The sequence below is a fragment of the Carassius carassius genome, chromosome 4, assembly GCF_963082965.1.
Source record: "Carassius carassius chromosome 4, fCarCar2.1, whole genome shotgun sequence".
Taxonomy (NCBI): domain Eukaryota; kingdom Metazoa; phylum Chordata; class Actinopteri; order Cypriniformes; family Cyprinidae; genus Carassius; species Carassius carassius.
The window spans coordinates 34,110,742-34,123,991 of record NC_081758.1 but is presented as its reverse complement, the minus strand read 5'-3'; the positions used below and the strand labels follow the sequence as shown (position 1 = coordinate 34,123,991).

Here is a 13,250-nt window from a genome sequence, read left to right as displayed (position 1 = left end):
AGACGATAGTGGCCTCTTTTGGCTCCACCCTTTTAGTGTCGTAGTCGGCTGTAAAAGTCCGCTACTCTCTGTCTAGGCGCGTTCGACTTGAAACAGCGCTGCACAGAATGATCACTGTATAACATCAAAGAATCGCGAGAGCTATAATAGAACACACGGATCCAATGCATTAGAATCGCTCTCGCGGTACTTTGATGTCATAAGTCGAACCAAACATCAAACATTGATGTCTCAATGATATTTGCTCACGTGCGAATTTAGAATCGAGTCACATAACGTGCATGCACGTGTCGGGGTTTGTTCGCTTCATGCCGAATTAATGTAGCCTGTATTACCGATTTGAAACATCTTACATTGTCAAACATTACTGGAGATGATACAGTCATAACGTTTGATTGATGTTGATAAGTGATGTTTAATTATAGCCTACTGGTGGTGTTAGCGCAGTGGATAAGACACATGCCTTTGGTGTGAGAGACCCGGGATCAAATCTGTGAAACACTTGAGCAAGACACTTAACCCCTAGTTGCTCCAGATATAGCAATTGTAAGTCGCTTTGGGAAAAATGCCTCAGCTAAATGAATAAATGTAAATACTGGACACGAATAGAGCATTTAGATTGGCCATACTGTAGACCAGTATGTCAGTAATTTAAGTTCACACGCAACATCCTCTTCTTTCATGTACTGACTAAATGCACTTATGGGATGGGATTGTATTGCCGATTCATCATGAGTTTGCAGAAATGAGAGGGAGGAAGGCTGGTGTCATTAGGCAAACGATAAAGGGAAAGGCGGGATTTTAAAAAAGTAAACCCACCCACAAGTGCATTTAAGTCATTCTTTTACTCTATACGTATTTCCTCTTCTTGTTCATTGTAACCCAATACAAACACAAAACCTTAGAATTTAAGGAAATACTCACAAAAGGTATGGCGGTTTCCGCACATTTCCGTTTTTAGCTTTAAAGGATGTAGACTCATCAGGGGTGGGGGAAAAAAGGGACAAAGATGCGACCCCCGACGCCATTTTTGATACAGTAGCAATAAATAAATAAATAAATATTTGTATTGCCTTTTTTAACCACTTTGATTTTGTTCTAATGCATTGTTTTTCAATATTCCTTTGTCTTTTTCTGTTCTGCACCCTAGAACGTTTCCCTCCTCTACTCTTTTTGGCATCTGTGATTGATTTTATGTGTAATGTCCAAGGATAGCCTATGTACCAAAGTCCCTTTTGTATTAATAGTCAAACACATTTTAACTAATTTAAAATGCTAAACAAAAGTGATTAAAAATGTTTGCTTTCGTGATTTTTAACAAATACGCTTTTGATGATTTACAACGTTTTATTAAAGATTTTCAGACTGATTTCAGCAAAATGGCGCCCCCTATCCACTATATTCTCTATTTTTGCGCCCCTTTAAACATTGGCTGCGTCCAAAAGCTAAAAAAAATGCTGTCTTCAGAGGAAGCATTCCAAAATAGGAAGGCATCAAGGCACGTCCTAATCCAATGTCAGCCTTCGTCTGGTCGATGTTTGAAGGCAGCATAGATGTACCTTCGCTGCCTTGATATCCCACAATTCTGTGTGTTCCTTTCCGTGATGGTTGAGCTAAAAAAAAATAAAGATGGCATTTGAAAGTAGGGCTTGGTGGTCAGTTTGTGTGTATATTTGTTTGAATGTATGTTTCTGACTAACTTTTTGCCTTTCTGATGTTATTTCTAGTGATTAATTAGTATTTTAGTATTTAAATATTCACTTAATTATCACCAAAGCTCGTTCTGTTTTGTAGATCATTAAACCATTAGGCTGCCTCGCAAGCCCGTCTGAAATCAGTTTCGTGAGGTGCCTTCGTGCACCGCCTGCAAAGTCAGCAGCCTAAGATTTTGGACCCATGCAGCCACTGTCAACCAAAAATGTATACACAACATTTTTCTGTGGATCTTTATAAAAAAGTACTATAAAAAGTAGTAGTAGTATCAGGGCGCAATGTTCTTTGGTTTTGTTTTGTTTTTTAATTGATGGAGAGGAGACCTCTGCTTTCAAAATAAAGTCTTGCTAATGTTTTAGCTGTTAAAATTGCTTTATTTCTTTTTAATTCTGGTTTTGAATATATGCCTTCTAAATTTATATCATCCAGGCCTGTTTTCAGGCTATTTAAAGCAGTGTTTACGTGAGGCAAAACTGCTATTCTGTTCTTTGACAGAGCTGCAGCTTTTTATACTGCAAATAAAGTTATTTCTAGGCTGTTGATTTGAGTTTTTCCTTTAACAATAGCTATTATAAGTCAAAAATGCTGAGTTGGTTGGTGTTCTGATCTTGATAAAAAGATTTATTTTTTTTAAAAAGGACACTATTTGGCCCTATGCTTCTGGTGTGCTTCAAGGCCGGCTCTGTCTGATGTGGCCATTGTGATAATGGGCTGCAAAATGGATGCATCCAGCTTACACACATGCATACATGTGAATACAAATGTGTACAGCAGGCCTCAACATGTAAAAAAATCATGTCTGAAGGACTTTAGGGTTCTATAGATTTGAGTCTTGTGACTTGAACAGTGAGTTGATCTTTCTTAAACAAAAACAATCTGTATTCTGTCCTGTCCCCTTCCTAAAGTGCCAAACCTCTGAAAAAGCATAATTTGACCTGTTTCCACACTCTTTCATCTATGGACAATCTATGGAAAATTATTATCATCCTCATTTCAGGAATCTCATAATGACATTCAATATGAACGCAAAGGGTGGCAAACCAGAAAAGCCTTTTGATGTTTCAGACACATTGTTAGGATTTGCTGTTTTTACATTTAGCCAAATACACTGGGAGGGGTTCAGTGTGCTGCATGAGACAATTGGAATTCGCTGCTCAGATTCTTAGTTTAACAATATAGACAGGTGCACTAGATGGCACAATAAGGAGTGTGACCCGCCCAATGACTTGCGAAAACTAAAATAAGTTCATAGCTAACCGTCCATCCAGTTATGGATTATTATATGAACTCCCTCTACTGTTCAATTGTCTAGAATAGGATCCATATAAACCAAAAATTACAAAAACTAGTTACATGAGAAAAGACCAGTTTCATTTATTCCGTTTTCTAGGTTCTGTCACTATATACATTGCTACAGAGTGAGTAGTTGGAATGTGAGAAAGTAGTTTCATGAGAAAAGAAATTAAAACATCATGTTTTATGACTGTTGGGTGGATTTAAGAAACTGTTGAAGATGAAAGTAGAGCACAGTCAAAAGCATAAAAAATGCAAATAAAAGTTTGCATAACTTCCAACATTTATTATCAGAGTTTTGAAAATTTGAATAGTCTACACTTCAACAATGAAAAGATATGTGCCAACAATGAAGCCATCATTGAACGATAGTCAGACTGTCACATTGGCTGAACATTTTTGAGGGCACCTCAAATATTCTATTGTGTACTTTAGGGACTTCAGTGTGTATTTCAAGTGCCTCAAATCCAACCTCAAAACATTCATTGTCCAGAAAAATTTTCACTGAGAAAAGATTCTCTAAAGGATTCCCTGTGTGTTGCAATCTGATTTTATTTTTTTAATACACTGTGGTAAAAGTATGTGGACACACCTTTTTAACTAGCAGGTTTGGGTACTACTGTGAAAATAAATCTCAATACTATACAATACAACACGGGGTGGAAAACACTTGCACAAAACTTTTAACCATCTCAAGTATCACCAATGTTGGGGAAAGTTATTTTTAAAAGTAATGCATTATTGCGTTACTCCCTAAAAAAGTAACTAATAACATTAGTTACTTTTTGTGTAAAGTAATGTGTTACGTTACTTTTAATGTTACTTTTTTAAATCTGGGAAGGGATTGCTTGTTAGTTTTTTAATATAAAACATTTATTCTTTTACAAACGTAAAAGCACTGTAACACCAAATCTGAAATTAATACTTGCAAGCGCAAGTAAGTCTGGCTTTACAGAAACTCGCTGAGCAGATCACAGAGACAGAACAACAACACCCGGACTCTGTTTTAATCATTCTCGGGGACTTTAATAAAGCCAATCTCTCCCGTGAACTGCCAAAATACAGACAGCATGTTACCTGTCCACCCAGAGACAGTAATATATTGGATCACTGTTACACCACAATAAAGGATGCATATCACTCTGTTCCACGAGCAGCTTTGGGACGTTCTGATCACCTTCTGGTTCATCTTATACCGACCTACAGGCAGAAACTAAAATCAGCTAAACCTGTATTAAGGACTGTAAAAAGATGGACTAATGAAGCAGAGCAGGATTTACAATCTTGTTTTGACCTCACTGACTGGAGTGTTTTTGAAGCTGCTGCCACCGATCTGGATGAACTCACAGAGACCGTAACATCATATATCAGTTTCTGTGAGGATATGTGTATTCCTACCAAGACTCAACTAAATTACAACAATGACAAACCGTGGTTCACTGCAAAACTCAGACAGCTCCGTCAGGCCAAAGAAGATGCTTACAGGAAGGGGGACAATGTCTTGTATAAACAGGTTAAATACACACTGGAAAAGGAGATCAGAGTGGCAAAGAGGAATTATTCTGAAAAAATAAGGACTCAGTTCACTTCGAACGACTCCGCATCAGTGTGGAAAAGTGTAAAGAAGATCACCAATTACAAGACACCACCCCCCAGCACTGTGGAGAATCAACGACTGGCAGACGATCTGAACGAGTTTTACTGCAGGTTTGAAAGAACACCCATCACCTGCCCTGAACACCTCTCCACACAACCGTTTACACCAATAACAACTCCTGCAACCAACCCTGAATGCCTCTCCACACAACCGTTCACACCAATAACAACTCCTGCAACCCGCCCTGAACACCTCTCCAATCAAGCGCTCTCACCATTCACAACTCCTGCATCCCCCCTCTCCCCCACACCTGCAATACAGATCAGCGAGGATGCGGTGCGCCAGGTCTTCCGGAAGCAGAAAAGGAAAAAAGCACCAGGCCCAGATTGTGTTACACCAGCCTGTCTGAAATCCTGTGCTGACCAGCTGGCCCACATCTTCACAAAGATCTTCAACAGATCGCTGGAGCTGTGCGAAGTCCCTTCATGGCTGGGGGAAGTCGTGGCCTAATGGTTAGAGAGTCGGACTCCCAATCGAAAGGTTGTGAGTTCGAGTCCCGGGCCGGCAGGAATTGTGGGTGGGGGGAGTGCATGTACAGTTCTCTCTCCACCCTCAATACCACGACTTAGGTGCCCTTGAGCAAGGCATCGAACCCCCTACTGCTCCCCGGGCGCCGCAGCATAAATGGCTGCCCACTGCTCCGGGTGTGTGCTAACAGTGTGTGTGTGTTCACTGCTCTGTGTGTGTGCATTTCGGATGGGTTAAATGCAGAGCACAAATTCTGAGTATGGGTCACCATACTTGGCTGAATGTCACTTCACTTCACTTCAAACGCTCCACCATCATCCCCATCCCCAAGAAACCTAAAATTACAGGTCTAAATGACTACAGGCCTGTGGCTTTAACATCCGAAGTCATTTGAAAAACTGGTGCTGGCCCACCTGAAGGACATCACTGGACCCTTGCTGGATCCTCTTCAGTTTGCCTACAGAGCAAACAGGTCTGTGGACGATGCAGTAAACATTGGACTGCATTATGTTCTGCAACACCTAGACATCCAGCACCCGTACAATCAGCACCGGAGCTCCCCAGGGCTGCGTTCTCTCCCCACTGCTCTTCTCCCTGTACACTAATGATTGCACGTCTAAGGACCCCTCTGTCAAGCTCCTGAAGTTTGCAGATGACACCACACTCATCGGCCTCATTCAGGATAGTGACGAGTCTGCTTACAGACAGGAGGTTAAAGAGCTGGCTGTCTGGTGCACTCTCAACAACCTGGAGCTTAACACGCTCAAAACAGTGGAGATGATCGTGGACTTCAGGAGAAACCCCCCTGCACTCCCCCCACTCACCATCATGAACAGCACTGTGACTGCAGTTGAGTCATTCAGGTTCCTGGGCACCACTATCTCTCAGGACCTGAAGTGGGACATTCCATTGTGGGCCATTGTGAAAAAGGCCCAGCAGAGGTTGTACTTCCTTCGCCAGCTGAGGAAGTTTAACCTGCCACAGGATCTGCTGAAACAGTTCTACTCCACCATCATCGAATCCATCCTCTGCACTTCAGTAACTGTCTGGTTCAGCTCAGCTTCAAAATCTGACCTCAGAAGACTACAGAGGGTAGTCCGGACTGCTGAGCAAATCATCGGCTCAACTCTCCCATCTATTCATGAACTGTACTTATCCAGAGTGAGCAAAAGGGCTGTTAAAATCACTCTGGACCCCTCACATCCAGCACACTCCCTCTTTGAACTGTTGCCATCTGGTCGACGCTACAGAGCACTGAGCACCAGAACGACCAGACACAGGAACAGTTTCTTCCCTCAGGCAATCCATCTTATGAACAGCTGATACACACTGAACACAATGAACACACTACACTTTATATTTATATACACATACACTTAATTTATCTAACACACATACTTAGTATACACTTACATTTTGCACATAATAAACATGTACATACATAACTGCATTTTTATAATATACCTGCCTACAATTGTAAATTTGTATATTGTCATTCCTTATCTACTTATTTGTATTTTTGGTATTTTTATATTCTTTTATTATGTGTTTTATGTTCTGTCGCTGTCATTCTGTTGTACTGCGGAGCTTCTGTCACGAAAACAAATTCCTCGTACGTGTAAACATACCTGGCAATAAAGCTCATTCTGATTTCTGAATACACCTCAGGCTGAAGGAAATGTAAATTGACGTCTGTACAGTAGAGGGCGCAGCTCAATCAAATTGCATGAAGAATCTGACCCAGGAGAAAATACTATTTAGCAATAACAAAAATCATACACAAATGTGCTATATTTTCTTATAAGTATGGTTGAATTGGATCATCGTAGGTCAGTAGCAAAGACATTGGTTAATAAAATGGGATTAAATACAAATGTCTTATTTAACATATTTAATTATTGCATGTTTGTAGAACCACACTTCAGTGGTTTGAGTCTTACCTATCAGATAGGTCTTCCAAAGTATCTTGGAGAGGTGAGGTGTCCAAGTCACAACATCTAACTACCGGGGTGCCTCAGGGCTCAATTCTTGGTCCACTTCTCTTCTCTGTCTACATGGCATCATTAGGTTCTGTCATTCAGAAACATGGCTTTTTATACCACTGCTATGCTGATGACACTCCACTCTACCTCTCATTCCATCCTAATGATCCGATGGTAGCTACTCGCATCTCAGCTTGTCTAACAGACATTTCTTGCTGGAAGATGGACCATCACCTTCAACTCAACCTTGCCAAGACAGAACTGCTTGTGGTTCCAGCAATTATATATATATATAATTGATTAAATGATTAAATGTAATGTAAATGTAATATTCTGTGTTTGCATTTGACTGTTTGTATTAATTTTGGGCAACACTGAATCTGTTTTTGTGCAGTAGCCTAAATACATGTTCATATTTAGTCTAGAGCTACAGTAAGATCATGCTCACACACAACGCCTTAGATCACACACAATGCACTTCGTCCTGATTTCTCTCAACATGGCAACTCAAGAGCTGTCAGTCGAAACATGGGAAACAAAGTAACTGGTGTTACTTATTTGAAAAAGTAACTCAGATATTTCCTAAATTAAAAAGTAATGCATTAATTTATTAGTTCCTTTTAAAAAGTAATCTGATTACGTAACTCTTAAGTTACCCTTCAACACTGAGTATCACATTCCATAAGCAAGACCGCTGTATCAGTTATTGCAACAAACTTGTAAAACGTCAAAAATGTGCATAATACATTGTCAACAGAAAGAACCCTTCTTAAAATGTTGCGGTTGCCACACAGTAAAAGCCTTAAATTTTCTAGAGTGTCACTATAACATCAAGATCTGGCAGCAAGAAATTAATGAAACAGACAAACTTATTAATTAGAAGGGTTGTGTCAACATATTTGTATTATATTTTATGTCATAGAGTGTATATTTTTCATATGATCATATTGCCTTCAAATTGTCGGCGAAGACAACACTTCTCTTACGAGTGTTTATGGGTTCTGTCATTGTACACTGAATAACGTGGGCCTACTTGGTGAAAAAAATATAGCAAGGATTCTGAAACAAAGGAAATCACTGCATTCGCTTCGGTTCATCAGCGATAGATGTCGCTGCGGTATTATTGGAAGCGGTCCGGCTTTGTCGCGCAGTTTGCAGCAAACCCTCCTGTTTCAGGTGATGCTGTTTGATCCCTTCCAGTCTCCGTACATTTCTGTGTTATGACGTCATCTGGTCGGACGGGACCTAGAAACTTTACTTGCTTGGAACCTGGATGAAATTTTGTTTCCCCCTCAATTTCCAGACGGATTTACTCAGTGAGTCTTACACGTGGATCAGAAATGGAGCATCGCCGATGTGCAGCGTGTGAACTTCAGACTTTTCTGGACCAGCATGTGAGCTTGAACAAATATAATTAAATCAGACAGGAGAGGACATGGACGAACGAGAAGGTGAGGATTGTGCGAACGATATTCACGCTTCTTCCAGTAAATGTTCACTTGAGCTCCTTTAAAACTTACCAGTTCTTTATGTTAAGGCTGTCACAGTCCATAGACTAAAGTTAGTTACTCAAATGTTTTCAAAACAGATGCAACAGAAACGAACATGTAGGAATGTGTTTTCTCGAACGCTTGTTTTGTTTGGTTTTTTTGGGTTGTATATTGAAGTTTGTCGCTAAACAACAGTTAAATGTCTACATTTGAATATGTAATTCAAAAATATTTAAAGGGTTCTTTTAATAATCGTTTTTTTCGTATTTCATCTCACAAGTAAATAAACAGCTGAAATGGATCCCAGCTTTTTTCATTACAGAAAGATTTTAAAGCAAATAAAATCCATTGGAAAAAATCAATTGCATTTATATGAGGTTTTAATAGTAAAAAAATCTCATAATTTGTATAAATGTAAAGCTGAATAACGTTAGATCGAGATTACATAATGTGAAACTTAAGCTCGTGCTCACAACGTTAAAAACAAAATGTTCCACGTCGAATTGAAAGTTAAATGTTTGGGGTTTCCCATGTAAACAAACATGATCTGTGTATGAGCTGCCAGTTCTGAACGTTCCTCTGATATTTGATTGACAGATGTGACGGAGCGCGCGTGCACGGGCTGTGGCGGGAGGATTCAGGACGCGTATCATGTGAAGGTTCTTCAAGACGCCTGGCACAACTCATGCTTTCAGTGGGTCTTAACTTGATTTCTCCTTAAACTGAGGAATGGGGCGAAGTAAACTAAATGTGTTTGGTTGCTGTTCTTGGATTTGCTTAAGTTTTTTTTAAATATTCACCCTGCTGAAGTGGTTTGCTGATCTTAATCTCCAGCTTTGTCTGTTGGCTAGTAAGTGGAATTTAATGGGGGGCATGGGGGCCCAGGATTTTGTGCAACGCCCCTGCCTGCATGGACCGCCTAAGTGGATACTCCACCCCAAAATGAAAATGCTGTCATTAATCACTTACCCCCATGTAGTTCCAAACTCGTAAAATCTTTGTTCATCTTCGGAACACAATTTAAGATATTTTGAATGATATTTTGGAGGTTTGTGACTGTCCCATTAACTGCCAAGTAGCCTAAATTACACTGTTAAGGTCAAGAAAAGTATGAAAGACATTGTCAGAATAGACCATCTGCCATCAGTGGTTCAACTGTAACGTCATGAAGCAAATAGAAAATACTAATATATATATATATATATATATATATATATATATATATATATATATATATATATATATATATATATATATGCAAAGAAAACAAAAATAACAACTTTATTCAACAACAACTCTGTGTCTCTCCGCATCATCGTAGTGCCATTCTGGAGAACATGTTTTGGAGAACATGACACCGAAGAGCTTAAGCTGCTTGCGTTCAGTGGATATTCTTCAAAAATGGCGCTACAGTGATGCAGAGAAACGCATAGGAGACAAATTGTTGAATAAAGTAGTTATTTTTGTTTTCTTAATGCATAAAAAGCATTATTGTCGCTTTGTAATGATACAGTTTCTACCACTGATGGGAGATGGACTATTCTGACGACGTCTTTCATACTTTTCAGGACCTTGACAGTGTAATTTACTTAGCAGTTAATGGGACAGTCACAAGCCTCCCATGGACGAACAAAGCTTTTACTTTTTTAAGGTTTGGAATGACATGGGGGGGGGGTGTAAGTGATTAATGAAAAAAATGTTGTGGTGGAGTATCCCTTTAAACTTAAGATTCTTAGCCAGAGAATCGTTTTATTTACCAAACTCAGTACACAACTATACAGAATTACTAAGAGATGAGGGTGGCTCAGTTGACCAGCAACCGAGACAAAGAAGAATGCATTTTCTTTCCCTTTCAGAGGAAAATATGCAGACTATTGCATTCAAATGAAAGCATTGTTTTCTTTCACACCTACATGTAGGGATTATGGGCTACTTAGTTCAATGTTTGTCAGCGACTACTAGGAACTCCTAGAACCTTCATTTAGGGGCTTGGGTGTAATTGGGTGTTTTGTTTATTTAAATATAAGAGATAAATGTTTGTTTGTGTAATTAAAAACAAACTGTGAAATGATGAAAAGTGGTAATGGGACCAAGAAATGGCTAAAGGTGTCCACTCTTTTTCCAGCTCTCTTCCAGCTGATCAGTGATTAAAGGGTTAGTTCACCCAAAAATAAAAATTATTTCATTAATTACTCACCCTCATGTCCTTCCAAACCCATAATATCTTCGTTCAACTTCAGAGCACATATTAAGATATTTTTGATGAAATCTGAGCACTTTGTGACCCTGCATACACTGTAAATGTATTCTCATAGCTTTATAACATTATGGTTGGACCACCGATGTCACATGGACTTTTTTATTGATGTTCTTACTACCTTTCTGGGCCATAAAATGTGTCAGTTGCATTGCTGACTATGCATTTTCCATCAAAAATATCTTAATTTTCTTTCTGAAGATGAACGAATGTCTTAAAGGTTTAGAACGACATGAGGGTGAGTAATTAGGGACAGAATTTTCATTTTTGGGTGAACCTTTCCTTTAACTATCAAATGGCATGTGCCAGTGTAAAGGTCTTTTTTTAAAAGACAGATTAATGTGTCATCAAAATAGTTTTTTTACATATTTTTCTTTATTAAGCGTTTCAGTGAATTAAAGTAGAAGCTTTTGGAGTATTGACTTCAGCTTTTGGTCAGACCTTTAGACTTACTGAAACTGATCAGAAAGCTTTTTTTATTTTTATTTTTTAGAAATGACATTCATGGATGACCCTTAAAAAAAGTTATTCCGAAAGTCCATAGCCTAAGTTTAAGAAGCAGTTTTGTCATTATGATCAAGTTAGTCATTTTCTGGAGACTAGTACCAATTTGAGGCTCTGAGGCTTGCGTTTCTTAATTGGAACAGAAATAACTCCAATGCAATCTGGAACATGGGTACAGACTATGCTTTTATTGTTGTTGATATTTTATTTATTTATTTTTTTCTTGGTTGGATATGATCTGTTTTGTTTTGGAAGTTTGAGTTTCCCAATGAATAATATACAAGCTCGTTGTCTCTAGCGTAAAACCATCACAGGGTTTATTGCCATAGTCTGGTGTTCAATTACACATAAGCAATACATTTAGTGATAAACTTCTTTCTACTGTTTATTATTTGTTTATTTGATTGATATTTTAATTGACTGTTTGTCCTTCTGTGAAATCCCTCTTATATTATGGCAGACATTCCCTACTTACCTGTAAGTGTTTTTTCGCACTGAAGGTAGGATCTCCTCTCTGGTTAGCTGTCACATTCCCAGACATCAGCTCATAGCTCTTGCAGACAGATACAAGACTGTATCCCCTTTCTGTAGAGCTGTTTTTGTCAAATGTCCAACTAATGCCCCTTTTGTGATTGGAGGGACAAAGAGAACTCGTATGCTTTAATGACTGTTCTAACTGTAACTATAGGAGGGGCTGGAATGTCCTCTGAATGCGTCCTGAATTTGGTTTTTATTTTTAACTTGCATTTGCTAGTGATTAAAATGCAATTTTTTGTTTGAAGTTTTATAGGCCTGGTTTCACGGGCAGGGCTTAGACTAAGTCAGGAATAGGCTATAGTTCATTTAGGACATTTAAGTAATTTTTATAAATATGACTTAGGATAAAAAAACATTACAGTGTATCTTGAGGCAAAACAATGGTTCTGACATATTTTATGATCAATCAGTACACGTTTATTTCAGTTGAAACAGCTCAGACTTGCTTTTTAGTCTGGGACTAGGCTTAAGCCTAGTCTTTGAAACTAGGGGATAGTGTTATAGCCAAAGTTTTTAATTCCATCTTTACTGTGATCCCATTTTTTGTTGTTTATTGCTGTTATTTTCTGTTAACTTCCTTAATTAAATTATATTTATTTGAAAGTACCTTCAGATAGCATGATTTTTAATTATAGTAACAACTGAGTTGAGTTTTGACCATAATCACATCTGCCATCTTTAAACACTAGGACTTATTAGGTATTTGGATAGTTGATTATTTGGATAGGACATTATATGTCTGCTCCCTTTATTTCTTTTGATCCTGATCATTTGGTACTGTGAGCTAGCAAACACGACAGGGAACACGCAGGGTTTAGAAGATCCGAATACCAGTCTTGAGCACCAGAATGTTTCTTTGTTAATGTGAATGGTATAGTGGAATGAAGGAAGTAAAGGAGTGTTTGTTCTTTATCTGTACTGTTTGTCTTGGAGTGTTCAAGGTTTGAATAATTTCTTTTATTTCACCTGAAGCGCCTTGTTTTTCATCTGGGTGTAAGCTGGAACAGGAAAGAGAACAGGTGTTGACTCTTCCAATGCAGAACTAAAAGACAAAAGCGGTGTCCGAAACCACTCACTCATTCACTAATTCCTATATAGTGTGTGGCAGTTGAGTGCACTATATCAGAAAGGAGTTAACGGATTCGGACGGCGACGTAGGCTATACTCTGCGCGTGAGACTTGGAGCGGTTGCAAAAACATCGTCATAGGCCTATGTACTTTATTTTAGAAAATAATATTAATAGCAATAACGCTCACTCAAAATGACTTCATATTGTAACCATACATACCTTCACGTCAGCTTTGTCATTTCATTGATGGTATATTAATTTGTTTTGTAATGCTTTTAT

General features: G+C 38.6%; 1 protein-coding gene across 1 annotated transcript in view; it reads left to right on the top strand.

Annotated features, from left to right (window-relative positions):
* Positions 1 to 8,288: 8,288 nt before the first annotated feature.
* LOC132139887 (LIM domain kinase 2-like) overlaps positions 8,289 to 13,250 on the top strand; it is a 29,631-nt gene continuing 24,669 nt past the window's right edge. The window contains exons 1-2 of the mRNA XM_059548578.1: positions 8,289 to 8,564; positions 9,201 to 9,297. Coding sequence (XP_059404561.1) covers positions 8,549 to 8,564; positions 9,201 to 9,297 — 113 coding nt within the window. The 5' untranslated portion in view covers positions 8,289 to 8,548. The remainder of the gene's footprint in view (positions 8,565 to 9,200; positions 9,298 to 13,250) is intronic.